This window comes from Trachurus japonicus, chromosome 4 (genome assembly GCF_045865225.1).
Source record: "Trachurus japonicus isolate A0001 chromosome 4, Traja_1.0".
Classification (NCBI taxonomy): Eukaryota; Metazoa; Chordata; class Actinopteri; order Carangiformes; family Carangidae; genus Trachurus; species Trachurus japonicus.
This window is the reverse complement of record NC_140910.1, coordinates 16,477,705-16,500,862: the sequence shown is the minus strand read 5'-3', so window position 1 is coordinate 16,500,862 and position 23,158 is coordinate 16,477,705. Positions and strand designations below refer to the sequence as shown.

The window sequence follows — 23,158 nt, the reverse complement described above, 5'->3', positions numbered from 1 at the left end:
TAACTGCATGTGAAATCAGCAACCGAGCAAACTTATGAGTGCAGATCAGAGTGAAATTCCCAGGATTCCAGGGACAGGGGGACCTGACAGTGACCCTCTGTGTCCTCCATGAATGGATGTGCACTCCATGGATTTAGATATCCAGCAAAGCACACACTGTATCCAAATGATTCAATGAGTGATGAGAAAAGTGTCTGTTTTTCCCAAAATAACATTTTTATCTGGCGTGAATTTTGTATGTCAAGACTTTCCTGCCATGAACCAGCCTCTGTTTGCAGAAATTAGTAGGCCTATAATTTCAAAGAGGTTACATTTCTCATGGCATGAACTTACATATTTGCGTAGAAGTGTGGGTTGTTGTCGGATGCACATTAAATGTTGCCAGATATGCAAATTAAATTTCTATTTCCTTCCCCCTGCTCCGTTTTATCAACTGCTTCAGATTATATCATTCACGATTTCTGCCTGCTTTTCAAGCAGTAACTGGAGTGTCATGTGGAGATGGTTCCTGGTAACATTTACTCTCCTGTTTACAAGTTGCAAACATTTAATGGACACATATTTGGCATAAACTGTGCCACCAGCAATTTTAATAGCTTATCTAATTTTCTTGACCCCTGAGCTGAGCATTTCTTGCTCAGCTCAGGGGTCGTTTTGGAAATAAAATTAATTAAAAATTAAAAAATACAGCAGGAATGTATATGATCTCAACAACAAATAAATAGCAAATATGATGGGAAACAAAAGAATTTACAGAAAAAGCAGCAGAGGCTTTTAGAGGTCAAAGTGCAGACAGAACATATTTTCTATTTGGCACAGTGATCGACCAAGAGTCAGTTAGAGAAAGGGGAAACACTTAATTACTTCCTGTGAGGGAGGCATGGTTGTGGGATAAATACAGCAGCATTGTATTAGTGTTTACAGAGGAAACAGCCCCGGCCGCACACCACCCATCGTGGACGTTGCAAACACCACATCCAAGGTGAGAACTACTTCTTCTGAGAGACAGATTGCAGCATTCATGACACCATCAATTACAGGGGAGCCAGAGACTAACTGCTACTCTTGATAGCAACCTGGCCCAATGTCTGCAAAACTGCTTCCCCCAGTGAATCATCTCTTCCTCAAAACAAAATTAGACCTAACATGGCTGCCAAACAAACTGCCACAGTCATTGATTAGTTTCCTCTTCCGTCTGCCTTTTACTATTGTTATTGACCCGGTGGAATGAAGTCTGAGTACTGGCTCCAAGCTCCTGTCAGTTGTTTGACAGAGAGGTTCGAGTGTGTGTTTGTATGTATGTATGTATGTCTGTGTGTGTGTGTGTGTGTGTGTGTGTGGCCTCTTCTGTTTCATCCCGCAGGAGCAGGAGTAAGAAACCAGACATCAACGCTTTAACTATTCACCCTTCCAAAGTCCTATTTACAGCCACAGCCCTGGGGCGTGCTACTTCAACATCCTGAGACTCAGGCCTGACTGACCATAGCGCTGCTCCATGACCCCCGGGGGCCACCGCTCAGCACACTGAGAATGGGAGGGACCGGGGTGGCTGTGTTGTGTCTTGAAACTTCCCAGAATGACGGTAATAAATACAGTGTTTGTTTATGTTCTCACAAGGAGAGGGACAGGGAAGTTGGGGATCAGGGAAGTACGATGTGTGTAAAAGTTCAGCAAGAGTTCTGGGAGTCAACAAACAAGCTGTGGCTTTGGACTTACGCAAGACTGAATTATTGAAATCTCAAGCCATTTACTTGACAGAGTGCAAGTGTGTGTGTGATGATATTGCATGCCTGAAAGAGGCCGGCTGTGTGAGAGTACAGTGTGTCTAATCACTATAAATAACCTCAGTTTGAAAACATGGGAGAGAAAAAAAGAGAAAAAAACACAAATAAGGACATAAATATTCAGCGTGTGAGCAAAAATAACGAGTCCCATCAAGCACGCAGGCTAAGATTAGATAGGTGATGATCAGGAACATGTGGTAAATGCATCAGTGACACATGTCCCCATGCTCATTAAATGTTTGCTCAGTTTCAAGTTTTTGTTGGTGTTGCTCAGAAGTTTACATACACTTGTCAGGGACCTTTGTGTCGTAGTAGTTTGGGGATTTCAGTTATTTCTGTAATGTTTTCCTTTCCTCTAGCAGAATGATTAGGAAATATACCTAAGCAAATATGTTTGGTTTCACAAGTCTTCTTAAAAAAAAGCATAATGAGATCTGATTGGTACATAAAGCAAGTATGTGCAGGGGGTATAGAATGATCGAACATTTTGTTCAACTTCATAAGTAACATATCTGGGCCTAAAAGGGGCTTGTTTGACTGCACACATTAGATGAAGCCACAGACATGAGTCAGGGATGACAGTTTAGGCTTCAGCTCCAAAAATAATCAGCGCAAATTACTGTAATGTTTTTAAGCGTAAAATACTGGACACATTCGTTTCTTTGCCAAGACCTTGAAAAAATAAGTCAAACATTCCCTTTGTCTGGTTATTGTTTCCTCCCCTCTTTCCCTTCAGATCAGATCTTAATCCCCACCCCCCACCATCCTCATGTAAAGCGCCTTGGGTATTTACATGAGGCACTATACAAGTTATAATTATTATTATTATTATTATTATTATTATTATTATTATTATTATTATTATTATTATTATTATTATTATTATTATTATTATTATTATAAATCAAGATTGTTGTAATCCCTTAACCACCAAAGAAAACAAATCTATCATGGTTTGGAGTCTGTCCTTAGTCAAGAGGACAGTGGATGTATGTCACATTATCAGTATGTTTAAGGAATGTGGGACATACTCTGTAGCTCTGTTCAATGAATCTTGTGTTTTCTCTCCTGTTCAACCACGTCACGTGGATTTTCTGTGTTTTGAGCTATCTGGTTGATAGAAGTTGTTGTTGTTCGAGCATCTCTGAACTCTGATAAAAAGTTCAACCACTGTTCTGTCACTAAAAAACAAAAAGCTACATTTGAGTTAACAGAGGCACAGCTATTGTTGATATCCTGAACTGTCTTGCACAGAAAGATTTTATCCCAAAGATCTTGGCACTACTAAATAAAGAAAGACGTTTCAACTGCAGGTCAAGGCTTCTCACAACCTTCCCCCTGGTCCTGTGGTGTTTTATTCAGCTGTAACATTTCTAATAGATAACATTAGGGAAGGAGAGGGTACAGGTAAATAACAGATGTGTTAAGCTGACAAGGTAGGGAATGAAATATCTTCAGCAACATTAGTCAGAGAGACAATTACAGAGAGGACACTGCATCTTCACCACCCCACTTAAATCTCACCTGCTACTGACATATCGAGCTAAAAAGCTAATTTGATATATATTTGTACAAAAATGTGACACTTTCATTTTAGGCATTTTAACCCATATTCAGCAGAGACAGAACATGAGAGGAGAGGGGGTGGGAGGAAACGGAACGGTTGCTAGGCAGATTTTAACAGCTGACACCTGCGGTTTTCAGTTTGTCAAATCTTTTGTCAAAGTATAACTGATTATCAAATGCTACAAAATTGCATTTAAGTGAGTATTATGAGTAAAATATGCAGTACTTAAAGCAGAAGTAAGCTGAATGTTTGTGTTAATATAAGTCTTAAATAGTTATATCTTCCGACGGCAATCACTTATATAGAGTGTTTGGTCTGAAACACGGGTCTGTCAGTCACTCTGCTCTGCTGTAAGCCGAGGAGAAAACTCTCCTTGTATCCTACAACCTTTATCCAATGAGGAGAGAGAACGGCATGAAGGGCTGTGTGTGCAGCCAAGGGATGCGCCTGAATGTGGTGACGTAGGGACGAGGGCGGGGACTGCTAACTCCATCCGCTGACAAGAAGTTAGCCAAAACGACTGGATCGCTTACTTCTGCTTTAAAGTATCAAAAATAATATGTATTGTTATATATTAGATTACTGATACCAACTCATTAATGTGTTCAGAACTTATTTTAATAACATAATTACAGCTAGTTTCAGATCATATTTTACAAACACATTATATGTTATTATGTAAATTCTATAGGAACTAAAGCTGAAATATAACAGAAACTGGAAGTAGTCAGTCATTATTTGATTAAATGTAGTTAGTTCACTTCACCTTTTGATGTGTTGTAAGGCTATTGCATGGATCTATTTATAAATCTCACTCATTCTGTTATATTTCAGTGGTTTCCAATAATACAATAATAATACGTTTCCATTGTGCTGTGGATACAGTACAGTACAACATTTGGTCAACCCTTCAGCAGGATTCACAGTGTAAGAGCTTGACAACATCTGCAGAGCATCCAGTAAATCAAACATCCTCACCCAGCAGCAGTAGTAAGGTCATCCATTCATTTATGAATGGTTTTGTACTGCACAAAAAAAGAGCGATGTGAACCCAGGGTTTTAGCTGATAATGCAAAAACATCCTCTCCATATTTCCAACTCACCAAATTTTGTCTTTCTTGTTTCCAGTGGCAGTGCCCCTCCTTTTTTCTTTCTTTTTTTTTTAATCTGTGAAGATGCTCGCAGTTTTAAACATGATCTTTTCCCGCCTTTCCCTCTGAGACGTGCAGTCATTTAAACAAGGCAGGAGAAACACAGAAAGAAAAGAATCAATAGCACAGTACAAAGAGCCGGCTTTGGTCTGACAACCAAACAAGCAGCATCAGTATTGATCTGGAATATCTTGAAATATGACGAACTGGAGAGGATATCACTGTCGAAGAAGTGTTATACTGCACACATATACAAAGTGATAAAGAAAACTGGAAATTAGCCACAGAATAATCTCTCTCCATCTAAATACACATATGTACTGTATACTATCTATATATGTGCTGTGCTGCAGAGTCCTATAAAACTGAGCATACTGAGAATGGAGGAACCTCTGAATTGCTTTTCTCAGAAGACGGCACTAAGTAACATGTTACCAAGAACCTTGAAGAAGTTTTTTTGCCAAAATGTTGCAGTTTTGTATTTGCAATTAATCACGGGCCATCTGGTTGGCCTTGACATAGCAACTCAGAGGACTAAACATGTGATGAATGACGTTGAAGCTATCCTTGAGAGAAACCTTGGTCTTCAACATCCTCACAAATAACAGCTCATCCAAGGATTCAGACTTTTTTTTTTTTTTCATGCCAAGAATTTGATTATTTTCATGCCAAACTCAAAACCTGTTTCACTTGTTTTTGTAAAACTTTTGTATCAGTTCTGGTATTTTGTTCATTTGAATTTTTTATAAAAACACGGATCTCCAGATGGAGACGAAAACTAGAGAGAGAGAGAGAGAGCCTGGTAGATGAAAGCAAAAACAGAAAGATATCACACACACTCATTCCCAACACACACACACACACACACACCTAATCTGCTGCCCTGAGGAGCCTCCCTTGTTCCAGGAGGGACCCTCCACCTGCTGTGGCAGCTTGGGGCCTCCTGGGGGAAAACTGTAGAGGGGCCCAGGGAGAGGTGCGCCTGGTTCCTACGTATGACTTTTTGTCAAACAGCACGTTATTCCTGGGATGCAGCCCCCCCTAACCCCCCACCTCACTCACCCACCTTCAAGATACATCCCTATCTCGGCTCCAGCCTCAGGCAGAGCCCAGAGCCTCCTCTGCTGGGCCCTGCTTCTGCTTCACACTGTCTGTGGCACATTCATGTCCTTGACAATTTTTTTTCCTCTTAACCCTCAAGGCCACCTCCTCCTCCTCCTCCTCCTCCTCCTCCTCCTCCTCCCCCCTGTAAGCCGCCATTCCCAGCCCAAGGCTCAGTCTACTCTGAGAAAAACAAGTGCCGTACCCGAGCCACCTGCGACTTCACCTCAGCCCTGATTCCAGGTTTTAACACTCATTTAGAGGAATAGTTCAACATTTTGACAGAGCTATGTAATATTCACTTCCTCCTTGATTTGATGAGATGAGAAGTTTGAAACCCGTCTCACATCTGGTCCATAATGAAGCTACAACAGCCAGTGGAGGTAACTGAGTAGTACATTAACACATGGACTGTGCATCTAAGTGCTTGCACACCTAAGTATCCCATATTCATACCACAATATTTATCCAACATGTTGTGACTTGTGACATTTTTGGACATTAAAAACATATAGGAAAGATGGGACAAAACCATTTAGAAAAAAAAACAGCATCTCAAACCTCATGTTACAAGTTTGAGATGTCCATGAGTTGTTAGCAGCTCTAATGTTTACTTCCAGCATGATAATACAATGAGATCTCAGAGTGGTTTCATGAACATGCCAAGGACTGCCAGCTCCATCTGTAGGTATCATGTCTTCATGCCAACATCTCTTAAACTCATACTCAGTAATTAACACATTTGTCTTGTTTGTTCCTTTGATGAAATGTCGCCATTTGAGGCTGTGTTATGTACAGAAATATTCCTGCAGCAGGATACCTTCTTGGCGCCGGTTCCTTCTCAAGCAGTCTTGGCCGGTAATTTTTTTTTTGGCACCTAACACCTGTTAAAATTGTTGTTTTACACTTTGGTTCTGCACAAATTAAACAAACAAGATAAAACATGTTAACTTGAGATTTGTGACGGTGCTAGCTGTTGTTTTAAGCTAAGCAAAGCGAAGTGGCAACTGGTTACTGTCATGGCCTCTTGTATTAGGTCAATGCTGTTGTGGTTGTTTTGCACGTGTTGCATGCCTGATGTGTGTGTCTTTCCTCTCCTGTGTGGGTTTCCGCAATCAGTGTGTGTGTGCTTTGAATTGCAGAGTGATTGATAGTGTGTTTAAAGTAGCAGACTATTGAGAAGCCCTTTTTTGTTTGTGAACATTTTTCAACATTTGTCAACATTCTCCTGTTTTCTGTTAGGACTTAGGGTAGATCCCTGTCTTTTGTTTGACTAGGCAAGATCAGGGTGGTCTTAGCTTTCCTCTTTGTTGTTTTGGGCGCATATTCTCATTTCCGAGACAATAAAATGCTACTTTGAGAATAGAATCTAAACCAGGATGTGGCCATCTTCTTGGGGATGGGAGGAACGAGGAGGCTCAAAATCATGTTACGTGCATAGACTGTAAAAAGAATGGACGTAGCACCCATGACGTCACCCATTGGTTTTGGGGAGACGTTTTTGTGACTCAAATATGGCGGCCTGAACAGCGCCATGTTGGATTGGCCGGCCAAGAACCCGCCCACTGGCCTCGAAGCAGCTGTCCACGAAGATGCTCGGACCTGTCACTCAACGTTTTCGCGCCCTAATTGGCCAGAATTTTAACCTAATAACAGTAAAATGGTAGATTAAAAAAAAAATCCACCCCCCTCAGAGTGTGTGTGGGGGTAGAAACTATCAATTGAGACAAAAAAACGTTCTGACACCAGGCTTTTAACATGTTTATTGAGGATGTAAAATCTGCGATTTTAACATGGGGGTCTATGGAGAATGCTCCCTTCTGACACCAGCCCCCAGAGGAAGCTGAGGGGATTGCAGTTTTTTGAACGCGGAAGTGAGCTTCACTTCTCAGACCGACAACTGCCCCCTTGGTTACGTGTCAGTTTCCCCTAGACTTGGGACGTAACAGTACGCATCTACCGTAAAGACATGAGGATGGATTTTCATCTAACAATTAGCAGGGAAGCGAATAAGTATGTTTCATGTCTATTCCATTATTGTTTAATGGCTAAATAAGCAGCAGACACTCTTGTCTCGAGCAACATGGCCTAGAATCAACCGCGGTCTCGGGCCCTGCCTGCTGTGAAATCCTGAATTACTAAAAGGTGAAGGAGCAAAGAAGCAAGAAATTAAGCCTCTCAGCAGCAGCTCTACCTGGGCTCTATACATCAAAGCGTGAGCAGAAACCAGCAGGTTCCTTCCACTGGGGACTCTTTCAGCACTGTGCCGCCTGACAAATAGGGCTAGAAGGTTCAGTGCATTAACCCACATGTTGACACTTGGCTGGGAACACGGAGTGATAGAGGGGCAATAGGGGGCTGCAGGGAATGACATGTGGCTCAGGTCTGTGTGACGCAACAAACACACATGCATGCACAGGAGGAAACACACAGGCATGTACAGACACACACCGAACACATAGCTAAGGATGTGCTGTTATGTCTGCTCGGTTTATCTGTGATGTATAGGCCGCTTTTTGTGGATGGTACGAACACGAGTACTCAAATTAACCTGGATCCTCAACTTTCACACAGACAGTGAGAGTGGAGGAAATGGTCCTCCTGTGTGCTTCAGCTACTTCAACCCACCAGTTAGAGAGCTGCCACAACACAGGTGTGCGTGCGTGTGTGTGTGTGTGTGTGTGTGTGAGAGAGAGAGAGAGAGCTTGGAGAGGAGCCCTCATTAGGTTGTTAAGACTAAGGAAGAGCTACAGACACAACACAACCACACAGACAGACATAGATACAAAAACAGAAACACACACACCACACACATACACACAGCGAGGCAGGGTCATGTTGAGGGAAACTGTAACGGCAAAATGAAAACAGAGAAACCTCCACAACACCTGTGTAGATGGGAGAGATTAGCAGATTGGGATCAACAGCAGTGCAGCTCCCGAAAACACTCAAGTCTGCAAATAAAAGTTTATTCTCAATCTAAATTTACTCATGCAATAGTGGCCTTTGAGATAAACTAGTCAGTGAATAAAGTTTAACTGGGCTACATTGGCTGGGATTATTGGTAGCCTTCTACAGCCCTCTCTCTACAAACAATATACTATAATGCATGAGTTTTTGTCAGGTAGAGAACAATAAAAACCTGGACTTGTTGCCATTGTTGCCCCTGGTGTTTCAGTATGGACATGATTTTAACATGCAGCTGGAAACTAATAGCAAACGACTGGAAAACTAAACCATAAACACAAATAATCAGTGGAAACTTTAATGTTTTTTTTGTTTTTTTTACTATAAAATGTGTAAATTTTGAGGAAATTGGTGAGTAGCATTGGCACAGTGCGGGAAACATGCTGATATGTGATATTTAGCTCCTTGTTTACTTTATAATATTTGTCATGCATTAACAGCTAATTTAAATTCTGACAGAAATAAATAAGACTGCAACTGAGACGGAAAAAAAGTTGCAATCACTTCTCTACTCCATGAATTGGAGTATGCATGTGTAAGATAGTGACTGACTTTATAAGTGCACACTTTTACGCTCCCATTAGATCATTAACATTACAGCACATTCAAAACTTTGGCAGGGAGGGGGAAAAAAAGAAAAAGGCAAAAACACACTCTTTACCCTTTTGCTCCCTCAAGGAAGTTGATGGAAAAAAGAAAAAGAAAAAAGAGAATGAAAGAAAAATCTCCTTCATCTCTGTAGGCAACCCAAATCCTCACTGTAGCTGCAGCCAAGAACTAAATTAAAAAGACTGAAGAGTCGGGGTGTTTAACAGGCGCAACGCTGCGCTGAGAGGGGATGGAAGTTCTCTCATGCTTAACAATTTGTTCCTCTGTTCTCTGCTGTTTAGAGGGATCAAACCAATTAAAAGCATACTACAGCACACACACATTTACACCATCTCAAATATCAGTGGCACAGCATCAGATTAATAATCTTTGTTTTTAAACTCTTTTGCCCCCTAAATAATGGCTCTTTAATGAAATTATCATGGTCGCAAAAAGGAGTGAATCTTAAAGGTCTGACATCAGTAAAAGATACTGCAGGATGTTTTCCTGGAAAAACACTCACACGTGTGTTATCTCACTGAAACTGGTTACTTCCATATTCAGGCAGAACCACAAAACATGGAGTGAAGGCAGAAAATGCTTCGGTTTGGATTGAAATGGGATGGAAAAGCACAAAAAATATATTTTATTAAGAGTATGAAATGTCTGGATGTGTATGCATATATATATATTGATTTCAATGAATGAATTAATGTTGGGACCTCTACTTAGTGAGCAGAATACACAAAATGACTATGACTGCATTAGTAATAAAAGAAGGTAATAGCAAAATAAGTAATTAGATGACAGGATGTCCTGTCACAGTGTCGTAATATCATTATCATACTGATGCATTACTACATGAGAACTATGTTAATGCTGTAGGTGTTGATGAAGCTATTTTAACCAATAACCTTGCATCACATTTTGTAAACTCATCATATGAACGTGTGATTATTATCTGGCAAATAAACAAAAAGAAGCAGATGTATGAACAACCACTATTACAACTTATAATGCCTCCATATAAGATGTTCATTTAAGAAATGGCAGCAAATCGATTAAGCTAATTTTAGAAAACACAACTTTGCACTCAAACTATTTTGGGATGGTCCTGTGGGAAAAGACTTCAGGAAGGAACCCATTCAGGTTTAGTGGGTCAGAGGTTAAAAGTGTCACTAATGAGCCTCACAGAGAGTTTTTCTTTTTCTGAATATAGGAACTTGTAGTTAACACATCCCAGACTCTGGGTCGTATGTGGGAAACTAAAACACAAATGGGTAACAGTCCCTCTCTTTTAATGGGATAATACAACCATAATGAACATGAAAAACCAAACCGCTGATGAAGTCATGTACTGCAGTTTGAGTTCAAAAGCAGAGCTGCAGCCTCAGAGAGCAGAGCACGCAGCCAGAGCATTAGCAAAGGCCTGAGAATGGAGGCGCAAACAGCTGTGATTAAACTGAGGGATGATGATCCTCCGCAGTGACACAACCTCATTTGGTCTCCTGGTGGCCTGCATACCTTGGCTTCCAGCAGGCAAAATACCCCCCAGGGATCCTAAAATACACGGCGGGCCGGGCCTCGGCTGAGCCAGGCAGGGTAGGAAGAGGGGAGAGATAGAGAGGGAAAGACGGCCAGGGGCAGAGAGCGCTGCAAGCCTGGGCAAGCCAGTCAGCTCCACGGGCCTCAGATGACAGTCACACAGACAACACAGGAGGAATGTTAACCTGCAAGAGACTTCCTCATTGGCTTAGCCTGCATTAAAATATATACGATCTTCAAGCTCTGATACCGTACCGTTTTAGGCTAAATGACAAAAGTTGACAAATGCACACATTACCCAGAGTCATATATGGTTGTCATGTGCTTTTTTTGTGGCCAGCTGCCTTTATTTAGCTGTACTTCAATCCTCAGATCTCTTCTAAATGAGTAGTGGGGTTAATTTAGGATTCAAGGCTTGATCAGGCCATCAGGGTCATGGAGGTCATTACGTGCTCATAAAGTAAGACCGTGACTGACACACAGTGGCCATGTGGAGTCACTGCATCGGTTATTTCTGCACACAGAGAGGCTTTGATTTTGGTATTTCAGTTTATGGAGAAAGGTTATTAACAACTCCCACAGCACACATACAGCACTCAGCGTTATTACTCTGTCAAGGAAAGGGAATTATCTTTCACTGCGGCTCTGAACAATATGCAAGTGTTTATAACATGGGCTTACAGTCATGTAACAAGAACAAAATCTTACTTCCAACACCAGCAGCCTCCACATACATTACCAACAACAACAGACGATCATTACCTGACATACACATATGGAATCAGCCTCCAAAACACACAGACTCTTGAACCGTGAACAGGACTGAGGATATTAGAAATGTGCAGAGTGATGGAAAAACAGCTCAAAGTTCTTGATGACGAATGTTTCCAAAACTTGTGACAGCAGATGAAAATGTTGAAAGCATCAGGCTTTAGAAACCTCTATTGTAATTTGTATCATTTCATTTTCGGTAAAACACGTGAGAACAATTCACTTTAACCCCCCTTCATTTAATGTTATGCATTATATAAACATCCTATAAATGGTTGATAACACTATATAATGTAGTTGTTAAGAGATTTAAGATTTTATCAATGTATTTTTCCATCAATTTTAAGTCCTAGTTTAATCTTCACATGGGAAACTATTAGACAGCTATTGATAAATAATGCACATTAATTTAAAATGCCTTACACCAACATTACAGTGTGTTATAAACCAGTTATTGAATGTTCATATAGTTCTTATAAATAATAAACAGTGGGGTTAAAATGATGTGTTTTAGCTCTTTATGAGTCAGATTGTTTTGGACTCACTTGAAGTTAATGACGCTGTGGATTTCCAGGGCAACGTACAGCAGACGGTGGACGGTTCATAAACTCTCTCTGATATATTTATATACATATATGCATGATGAAAAATAACGTTCTAATAAAGCCCAACTTTGACTTTATTCCCCTAAGTGAGAAAGTGCATACATGTAGCGAATGGCTCGTAGCCGCCCTGATGAGGGATTAAAAATAATTAAGGCTCAGCCCCTGCTGTCTGGGTATTAAGACTATGAGTAGCTCTTTACCTCGATTCGTCTTCTGTGCTGTTTAAAAAAATGAATACTGATACTTCAAACCGCTTTCTGCATCGTTCTTTCATCAGACTGTTTCAAAAAGGAAGGATTTCATTTTGAGAAGCGAAGTCTCTTTCAGTCCCTCAGACTGAGTTGTTTTGGTTCTGACCACTACTGATCTGTATCACACATACAGACATGCTGTGTAGATCTATGGAGGCGTATGTAGCTACTGCTCTTGTAAACACAGGAGGATGTGGGACTAACAGTTCAGGACTGTGAGGACACAGTCATCATCTGAGTCTGGGGAAGATTCTGATGAAGAGGATCATGCTGATAAAGGTGAAGGAGACCAGGATGAGCATCAGCCACAGAAGCCAGTTGACGGACTTCTTGGTGTGCTGCTCCAGTCGCTCCGACTCCGTCTTCAGCTTCTCAAAGTTCAGGTCCGCCTGGCGCATGGAGTGGCTCAGAGTCTGCGAAATGCCAAGATAAATATTTAGCGGTCAGAGCTCCAAGTCTGTTTGGTGAAATCAATAATCACTGATACATTTTTAGTCCGCACAAGGTGAATTCACAGGGTTGTGGTGGTGAATATCTGTCTCATACTGCCCACTTGTGGACAGCTGAGGCATGTGACATCCAGAGGACAAAATATATTAGTGGCACAGAAACACATTAGCCTATTGATGATAAATATTACCAATAACAAATGTCACATACAAATCCTTCTAAATCCAAATCTAAAGAAAACAGCCCCATAACTTTCCTTGTGTTAATGTTGAGCTGTGACAAAAGGCTGGGCCATTAACTAAAATAAATGAACAGCAATATTCTTATACGTTCTGTAAAAGAGCTCTCTCTCTCTCTCTCTTTAAATTTAACTGTAACATCCATTTGTCCTCCAGTCACTGTCCTAATCATTAGCCCCTTTCACGCAGCTTATTTAAGGCTGTACTGTTGCCCCTTAACCCTGTCTCTGTAATACCAGCAACACAGAATATTATGTCTTGAAGGCATCAGTGGAGGTTGGATTGACGTCTCTGTGAAAAGGAGGGCCAGCATGGCACAGACACGCCACACCTTGACTTCCTGAATGCTGGTGTGCTACACAACATGACGCATGGGGGGCGCCATTATGTTGGCTTTGATTCAGCTTATTCTTAAAGCCAGTATTGACCTGCAACATTTTCACACAACATCATCTATGACATTAATTACATTTTGTCCTCCCTGATCAACACTAATTTGTTTCTGTGCTGCTAATAATTGATAATCTGCTGTGCATTAGTTGAATATTAACCAACCCTTGTCTCATTAAAACCAAATGAAATGAAGTAAGAAACAGGCAGTGAGATGTATTACTTAGATCTGTGTGGTTGGTGTAATTACAGGGAAAATCTTATGGTAAGGTAAACGTTATCATCCCAGAAGGGCAATTTGTGGAAATGTATAATATTTTAGTAGTAAATTTCATATGATTGGGGTGTAGTGTACAGTGTTATGGTGAATACTGTGACACTTACCTGGTTGTCCTGTCGGATGATGTTCTGTGCCGCCATGGTGTTGTTCTTCAGATTTCGGGCCAGGTGGAGCATGTCCTCCGCCAGCTTCTCCTGCAGGTTGTGGTGATGCTGTAGGACGGCGTCCAGCTCTGCAGCAGACTGACGCTCATCCAGAGGAAGACCTCTGCACACAGTGAGACAGTCTTATCATAATCAGCTTCATTTAAGGCTTGATATAAATACAAATGAAAAATAAATGTATGACTTAAACAACTGCAAATGAACCTGAACATTTTGGATGAAATCACTGAATGTTACACACATTGATGTATCAATAATATGGCTATATACATCAGTAGTTCTTATTGATTTTTTTTTTTTTAAAGTACCTTCTGTTTCTTAAGTCTGCCTCTGTGCCTATGAAGGGGAAAGAGTTGGAAGATTAAAAACACATTTCCAGAATTATAGTTTGTTTAAAATAAATACTATAGTAGACGCTTCTCAGTGGAGAAACTGAACTAAGTTCCCTTTCACCTGCAAAATAATTCTTACCTTTGCCTGACAGAGCCTGTAATGACACAACAAATGAACATTTATTAGTTAATTAGACATTCAAATTTCCAACATGGTAAGGACAGACTTTTTGGCAAGGTATGAATATAACAGTGGTTTTGAGATTATAAACACGTCAGTCTTGTGCTCATCCTACCGTGCCAAGAAGTTCGTCTCTCATCTCTCCTGTGCACCGAGCCTTCGTCTGCATGTGAACAGTTTTACTGGCAGGCATCCGCTCATTGGCTATTGTCGGTGTTCGCCCGGGGGCGAGGAACTGATTGGCTAAAGCTTTTTCTGTTGGTGAAGACTGTGAATGAGAGAAGGAAAGACATGAGATCAGACAAGTGCCCCAATGAAAGAGAGAGAGAAAAGAACATTTAAAAAAGAGTCACATGAATCAATCGAAGGTTACACAGAATATAAAAATGACAATATTCAAACACATCTAGTACATGTTGCGGAAAAGAGAAACACATTTAAAGGCAATGAATGTGTAAAAGAACGAAACTGACCAGTTTCTCTGCCTCTAGGAGTCCTTTCAGAAAATCTACTTTTCTTGTGTAATCAGTCAGGACCTCTGGTGTGGGTTTGCTGGATAAAAACACACATACGTGTTACTGAATAATTGTACTCTTACATCTCTTCATAAATTCATTACATGGTCATGAACAGAACTGGTTTGAGCAGTGACACAGGTACTCTTTGTTCAAATAACACTGGAAAACACATAAAATAACAAATGTGAGATCTAGGGATTGTGGTTGGAAAGTGTTGAAAATCTTAAGATGCTTTTCTGTAGGTGGCCCAAGCTGGCAGTGAGCATTTGACAACCTGGGTATACTGTATGTATGTTACAGGTAAGCAATAATAAACACACTTAGACGTGAAGAGTTGGTGGTGTTACCTCGGGTTTTTCCTAAGAGCCACCAACATCTCTTCAAGGGCACCAACATACTAGAGGAGACAAGACAGGAACAGTGATGACGCTATTTCTTTAGATCATGTTTGAACAGTTGATGTGTGTGTATGTGTGTGTATGTGTGTGTGTACTGTAGCTGTAATCAAATAAGACTAAAGCATCTCTGAAAACTTCAATACACTCTTTGAACTAGAGAAAAGACATCCATCTAGTCCTGTCTATGAACCCTCTAAAAGTAATTTGCCACTTCAATCTACAGTATTTTACTTTGAGATCAGGGCTGGTTGCTCTAAAACACACTCTAATGACGATGAATGATGAATGATTTAGCTTGTTATCAGGTCCAGGTCTAATACACAACTGGATGAGGCTTCATGCAGGTTCATGGCGGTGTGGAAAAATGCTGCATCATTTTTTAAGTCAGTGCCAAACATTTACTGGTTTCACCTTCTTAAATGGCAGCATTTGATGGTATTCTTCTTAACCAATCAAAGACAAATCAATATATTTTAGATTTGGAACAGTTATTATCAGACTCGGGTCAAGATGTAATCTGTGGCTGTGGTAAATTTGACAATCACATTTTTTAAGTTTCTGGTGGTGGTATTTTACAGAAAAAACTATTCACTGGCGAAAATAACTGAGAGATGGAGTCAGAGTTGATCAACCTGATGGTCATTTTGGTCGTTAGGATGTGTGGTGCTGTTGTTTCCAATTGTTTGACCACTGCCAGTGGTTTAGTCTATGTATATATCCACTTAAAATGCATTAATATTTCAGTATGCCCAGCCCACTACAACAAAACTATCTAACTATAATATACCGTATGTGATACAGATACAGGTACTACACCACCACTGACCACTACACTGACATAAATATCAGTGAGCAAGTAATTAAAAACAAACTCTCAACAAAACAACACAAAGTAACTGTAGCTACAGTCTAACTGGCTCGTTTTTTCCTGTGTTTAAACCTCTTTTAAGCCCATGGTTTAAACCATGCATGTATTACCGTAGCGCTGATAACGGTGGGTTCACCTGTGCTCAGGAGCAACGCGACGTGTTTACATTCACTGTCACTCGTATAGAAAACTAATTTAGCTTGTAGCAATGTGAGCACTCAACCAACAGTTAAATTGTGAGACATTTCAATGTTGTTTTAAGAAATAAAACGCTGCTCCTGTATTTTTTCTGTCTCTTCTTTGCTGTCAGTGACGACGTGGCTAACGAGCCAGTTGCGACTGACAACAACACCGACGACCGTCATGCTAACTGCAGCTCAGGAAGGTCAGAAGAAAACAAGACCGAGCGGCGACTTCTCCTCCCCGGCGGTGTCTCCTCACCTTCTCTAACCTCCACTCCGTCTCCCCTCGTTTTTCCGAGGCGATTGATTCACAGCGAGACAACAACCTGATAAAATTAATTTCTAACCTGGACGCCATGTTTGATGCTGACACACCGTCGCAGCGGTATGACGTAACAATCCTCCCCCGATGCGGTGACGAAATTTTCTGGTGACCTGTGCTGCCTAGAGAATTTGCTATTGTTTTTGATGCTATTCCCTCTACAACCAGACCTCCACCAACATTCACCCTCCAAATTATTCAAACAAACAGACATATTGGGAACTCAGATCCTTTTTTGAGTAATAAAACAAATAACAAATGTATAAGGGAATTAATCCAAAGGGACATAATTAGTAAACCTGCCTCTGTATTTGTCTGGAACAATTTGTATTTTGAAATTGACTGGGAAAAAGCATGGTTACTACCTAGGAAATTTTTTGTTTCAAATAAGGTGCGAGAAGTGTCTCTGAAAATTTTGCACAGATGTTATCCTGTTAACTCAACTATTGTAAAATATATAGCACATGTTGATCCTCTCTGTTCCTTCTGTCATCATACAGATGAATTGCTATGTCATCTCTTCTGGGATTGTCCCTTCAGTCAAACCTTCTGGTGCGACCTCAACCTTTTTTTGCATAGAAAATTAGATACCCCTTTTAAAATCAAAATTGAATTTATTTTATTTGGTCTTTTTGATAAGAAAATACCCACAAATAAATTATTTATTATCAACCTTTTTATTCTATTAGCAAAATTCCATATACATACCAGCAAATTTACAAAACAAAAACCCAACTTTTTTATCTTCGTCTCTTACTGTAAATCATATCTGGACACACTTAATTTTTGCAAAAACTCCAAAGCTTTAAAAACTTTAGCCTTATGTAATGAATTTGATTTATTTTAATTTATTTATTTTCACTTTGTTGCTCTCTTTATTTGATTCATGCACTATTGTCATTATTATGTTGTTTTTTTTTCTTTTCTTTGTTTTGTTATTTTCCCAAAGTGCATTACCTCGAGCATTCCGTGTTCTTATTGACAGTTGCCTTGTACACTACTTTGTGTAAATAAAGTTTATAAAAAAGAAAAAAAGAAAAAAGAAAAAAAAAATTCTCTGGTGACGTCCCCGCCTACGTTCATTCAAAAAACATGAACACAATCTGGCTACTCGTTTATAATAACGAAGATATCGTTTGCTACTGTTAATCCAGAAGATCGCGCTCTTGAACACCTGATGAACAACAAAAAGGTGCCAAATCAATATGGTCGCTCCTTTTCTAATGGAACTAAACTCTCTCAATTTGATAAACAACAAAAAAAAAGCAACACATTTTGAGTCACTACTATGAAAAGTTTTTTTTTCCTGAAGCTTCTGACTGACTCTCTTTTTGTTGTTGTTTTGTTTGCTGTTTTATTTTCTCTATGTATTTTATTGTATTCTTTCTCCATTGTGTACCCACCTTTGACTTAGTATTTATTTTCTTCAAACTATATTTTTGTAATGATTTATTATGCTTTTGACTACCGTTTGTGTTTTTTTGATGTGCCTTGTTGGTTCTGTATATTCTTGCTAAATATACATGACATGTCATGTAGTACAGCCACGACCATAGTCTATATTTGCCGTCTTCAATAAACTTTATAAAGCTGTGTAGCCTATGTAAAAGATTTAATCCAGAAGTAGGCTACGTTATTAACTGTTTATTTTCCCTTTTTCATGATTGACATAATTTCATGTGCGTGTTAAATTAGTTTGGGGCTTCTAGACCCCTGCTTACACCACTGTACACATTTCTTTTCTTTTTTTTCCATTTTAAGAAACACAAATTTGGGCCCTGGAGCAGCTCTCTGCTTGCCTCTGTTGGTGATCTAGCTTCAGATACATAAGAGAGGATACAATGTATGTAGCTAAACCGAAAAGAAAGACATTATAAAAAGAATATAATAACGGGAGGATCTGCAATTTCCACTCAGAAAACAGTTCTGGTTAATATTATTGAGGAAAACGTGACATGGTTTATTTAAAGGCACCTCATTTCATGTAGTCTCCTTCATAATGTCATCATATACTAATGCAGAGAACAATTCATTTAGGGAGGAGAGTACGATCAGCAGGTCTGGCTTAAACCCGAAATTGTGTAATATTAAAAAATATTCTCACCAATCTCCACTCACCATCCCTTAGTGACAGCACAATTTAGATTTTTTTTTTGCAAATTAATTAAAAAAGAAAAACTGAAATGTCAGTTTATCAGTCAGTATATTGCTGTGTGACACTCATGCAGGTCATTCAGGTCCCATCAATTTATTGTATATAATATGATGGATTGTTAAAAAATCTTGCAGGCAATCATCTGCTACACTCAACAAGGTACAATGTGTTTTTGTATAAGCTGAGCATCAGTGAATACAACAGACCAGCTTCTGTGCTGCCATACTGTAAATGGAGTGTAAAGATGCTTCAGTTGTGGACAGACTCTCACCGTCACCACCACAGTACTTACCTGTGAGAAGAAGACCTCAGGTTTATCAACAGTCAGTTGATATTAATAGTTAATATAGAAGAGCAGTTAGTTCATATAAAATTGCCCTGTAGGAGTTGTGAAGAGGCTAAAATAAATAATAAGATATTACTGAATGTCGAAGTTTCAGCAAAAACACTGATCCTGTGGTTTTTTAACAATGATGATGAAAAGCCAAATTACTACATTTACCTACTTTTGTAAATGTAGTAAATGTAAACAATACAAATCTAATCAGTGGATCACAGGCTTGCACTTTTTTTTTGACTCACCCCTGTGATGATATAGGATGTGTTTTCACACCGAATGTTACTTTATTCCAGAAATCAAAAATGTTTGTAACCTGCCTGTAAATGAATTCGTAATGAATTCTTATACGTTTGTAGCATTGCTTTATATTACCAGTCAAAATATTGCAGGAAAGTGGATATGGAGGAGCATCCCATGATGGGAGGTCTGTCATCACTCATTGTTCACAAAAAAAAGTATGTTACAGAATATTTACCCTTTAATAACCTGTGTTTATCATCTACTACTGTATAAAATGTGTTATGGCTCCAAAATTAACACCAAGGATTTTTTCCAACCGCACCCAATCAAACAACACAGCAGAGGATGTTACAAGCATCATGTTTTGTATTTCATGTTAATACTAATAACCTTTACAGCTCATGTCATTCAATCCCAACCATGCACTCTCTGTTACACATTACACATCTTCCTCATAATCCAGACAGACTAGCAGACATCATACAACAGCAGTCAGAGGGGAACATTAGTATTACATTTCATACAAAGCTGAAATGTGCTTCAGCAGAAGCTGCTCATTACGGGACAGTCCACAGCTGAGTGAAGCCAAGTTCATTAGAAAAAGGGGTAAAGGTCGAGTTCAAGGACTCTGAGCTTTAAAGACATCATGGCACGGCTGTTGCATAATGGCCGGTGTTTGTGTTTTTGTTTGTGTGGTCTTGAAAGGAAGAAAGTGGCGTGTGCTGCTCCCATTTCCCTTTGCTGTGTGAAGGCGATGGCTTCCTATCTGGTGTTTTGCTGTGCGGCAGGTCGAAGGTGAAGGTGGACAGACTGTGGTCCTTTTGTACAACGGTCACACTGCTCATGTCTAGGTCCTTGTTTTCGAACATGTCCGTCTCGTGTCGGTTCAGTACAATAAACACAAAACTCTGAGACAGAGGGCTCCCCTCCAAACAACCCCCCCCCCCCCCCACTACGAACACTGTTCACACAATCATGACATGAGAAATGAGTTTCTTGTTCAAATCATTGTACATTATCAAGGCACTAGCTAACATTTCAGTGAGCATATTTTGCTCATTGGGGAGAACTAAGAAATAAAAGTGCGACTGGAACATTTATTATTTCCTTGAATTAGCAAAATTGAGTTAAACAAAAAATCCCCCCCCCCCCCCCCCAAAAAAAAAAAAAAAAAAACAGGAGAGAAAAAACAAAATTCCATCATTACGAGGCTACAGAAAATCCAGCCTGTGTTCCTGTAACCACAATTTATCAAAATGATTGAAAAGGTGCTTGGCAACATCTTGTCCGGTCATTTTTACTGTAATGTTGGACGAGACTTTACACACATCAGCAAGTTCCTTGATTAGTTTCCCTCTGACAACAGCATCAAACACCCTCCACTGCGTCTTACTTCTGTAGAGCCACTGTGGCTACAGTACATCATCGTGTTGATTTTGATCCTCTCCTGGCTTTCTACCATCCCATCATTGTCATCTGTTGCAACATTGCACGCTGTTCGTGTTCATTTCCATTGCCTGCTCCTCACTTCTCCGTCTTTTCTGTTTTGTCCTCATCAGACATCATCTTCCGGGTAATGTATACTGGGGAAAGAAAAACGTCTCTGGCCCTCTGAGGCTTGAGTCTTGTGGTGCTGAGGAGAGTGCGTCACCAAGGAGATGGATGTGGAGGAGGAGCAAGTGGAGGGAGGGCAGGAGGAGAAGCGCAGCTCGCCCTCAGGGCCGTCGATGTACAGCGACTGAGTGCTGTCTTTACGGCGGCCCGGCTGCTCTCTTCTCCTCACCACGAATTTAGGAGCTCGGTTTCCGGGAGGAGTGTGAGTCGGGCTCGTCGTGGCTGCGGGCTGGGAGGCGACGCCTGGGGGGAGTTTAACTGTGTCTGGGATGATGGGGTTGCGGCGTTTCAGCGGGTGCCTGAAGGAGAGGCCGGAGGATTCGGAGGTCGTAGAAGCGCAGCTGGACAGGGAGGAGGTGGAGCTAGCAGGGGTGAGGTTTGGCAGAGAGATGCGCCCCATGAGGGTTTTAGGTCGCTGGGCCAGGTCGGGTGGTTTGGGTGGACAAATGGGCCTGTTCCTCCTCAGATGGGGGCCACCTCGTCCTGGAAAAGAGGAAGGGAATGGAGAAGAATTGGAAAAATATTATTTTTCCTCAATGCAGCAATCCAGAGAGAGTGAAGACCGACGGAAGATCATGCAACCATGTTATCTACCAAAGAACTAAGATCAGTGAGGTGCAATTAAGCAAACATTTGCTGTGATAGGGTGTGCCAAATGTTAGATCAATTCATTTGGATTAGGTTTGAGCATGCTTCTGTACCACACATGCATTTACATTAGACATGCATACATGGGTGTGCAGACGTATGCTAACAAACACACACACAAAACACACAAACACGGTTGCTGTTCCTCCAACCTGCTTTGTTACAGAGCAGACGTCACCGCCCCAATCACCATCACTGGTCCAAACCTGCACCACAAAACACAGGAAGGGCCCAACCCAGTGGCCCCCCGTGGTCTGGTCAGAAACCCACAGGTGAGTGAGAGAAAGAGGTAGAAGGAGAAGAACGTCCAGAGCTTTTAATACTGACCTTCAGGCTCCGAGCTGTGGGCGGAGGAGCGCTGCTGCTCGTCCAGGAGGCTCTCGGAGCTCAGTGAGGCTTCAGAGTCCAGGTTCTCCTGGTCTGAACCAGGCTGCTCCATCTCTGGCAGGCGATAGGCAAGATCCTCTCTGTGGAGGAACAGAGGATGAGTACGTCAAAGAACATAGAGGCAGGAGAGAGATGCTTGTCCTCTGTTGAACACAGAAAACAATGACAAAGAGGGCGTCTTTACTTCTCCTGTTTGATGGACTTGATGCGCGCCATCAGGTTCTTCTCAGCCTCTGTGTCCGAGTCCAGAGGCTCATTCTCAGGGACGACGCTCAGATCAGAACTGACCTTCTCATGCACCTGTGGACGACAGAACATCACACACTGACACCCAACTCAACCTGAAAGTGCATTCATTCTTTTTATATAATAAGCAACAAAAAATGTCAAATAGCCATAACACAGAAATGGCTTTGACCCAAATCTGAAACTGATTCCAAAATTTGTTAGTGAGAAAAGTGAGAAGAGCAGAGTGGACGGTGTTGTGTGGTTGTCATGCATCTACACATAGTTCTTACAGCACTTCTGTGAAAAGGAATATATGTATAAAGGGAGAAGAGTAAATGCAGTGACTAAAAAAACAAGCTAATAAACACATTTGCCCTTTTGTGAGGAGGTTTTTACAAAGGCAAACTGTTCATAGTTTTGGTAATGAGTAAAGAGGACACATCACCACAATCCAGATGGGTTGAACCCCTCAACAGCTGGAACAGCACTTTCAGAGCTTTGTGATGTTCTCTCAGTAATAAAATGGAAATGGATATAAAGACACCAGAGCAGCACAAAGGCAAATACACATCATTCCCATCAAGCTTTGCAAGTTAGGTCACTGTCGTCCAAAGACGGCAATTACAACACCAACCCAGAAGAACTCTCTTTGTCACGAGAATGATGATGACAGCAAATCCTCCACATCACAAGCAGGACCTACACCAGACTAACAGCAACATGCAATCTGCTACCAGTTAGTAAGGAAGAGGAAGAGGTATTAAGGAGAGATGGATGAAAACCAAAAAAATAAAAAAATAAATTAAAATACAGCCACAGCATCAAACGTCACCCACGTCTAACATGCCATGCACAGGTGCTTCTACATGGCACGCTACGGCACACTACGACT

The 23,158-nt window shown here is 40.7% G+C and overlaps 2 protein-coding genes across 7 annotated transcripts in view; both read right to left on the bottom strand.

The window, feature by feature from the left end:
- Positions 1-11,014: 11,014 nt before the first annotated feature.
- On the bottom strand, positions 11,015-16,733 carry use1 (unconventional SNARE in the ER 1 homolog (S. cerevisiae)). The gene is made up of 8 exons (XM_085774361.1): positions 16,592-16,733; positions 15,232-15,281; positions 14,840-14,918; positions 14,482-14,634; positions 14,325-14,340; positions 14,162-14,189; positions 13,794-13,956; positions 11,015-12,743 (listed from the first exon to the last, which is right to left on the bottom strand). Exons 1-8 carry the CDS (start codon positions 16,688-16,690, stop codon positions 12,561-12,563), a joined length of 771 nt encoding a protein of 256 aa, XP_085630487.1. The 5' UTR covers positions 16,691-16,733; the 3' UTR covers positions 11,015-12,560.
- Positions 16,734-19,737: 3,004 nt separating this feature from the next.
- myo9bl (myosin IXb-like) overlaps positions 19,738-23,158 on the bottom strand; it is a 56,823-nt gene continuing 53,402 nt past the window's right edge. For 4 of the 6 annotated variants that reach the window (XM_085774362.1, XM_085774364.1, XM_085774368.1 and 1 more), the window contains 3 exons: positions 22,223-22,338; positions 21,979-22,118; positions 19,738-21,486 (listed from right to left, as the gene is read on the bottom strand). In XM_085774362.1, coding sequence (XP_085630488.1) covers positions 20,945-21,486; positions 21,979-22,118; positions 22,223-22,338 — 798 coding nt within the window. In that variant the 3' untranslated portion in view covers positions 19,738-20,944. Of the gene's footprint in view, positions 21,487-21,803; positions 21,858-21,978; positions 22,119-22,222; positions 22,339-23,158 lie in introns of all 6 variants that reach the window. The other 2 variants (XM_085774366.1, XM_085774367.1) reach the window with 1 other exon arrangement.

Excerpts from the sequence above, each read along its gene's own strand:
- use1 (XM_085774361.1), bottom strand. The coding sequence starts at position 16,690 with ATGGCGTCCAGGTTAGAAATTAATTTTATCAGGTTGTTGTCTCGCTGT. Across the intron at positions 14,919-15,231 it reads GCTCTTAGGAAAAACCCGAG|CAAACCCACACCAGAGGTCC; the intron begins GTAACACCACCA and ends GTTTTTATCCAG. Across the intron at positions 13,957-14,161 it reads GCAGACTTAAGAAACAGAAG|AGGTCTTCCTCTGGATGAGC; the intron begins GTACTTTAAAAA and ends CACTGTGTGCAG.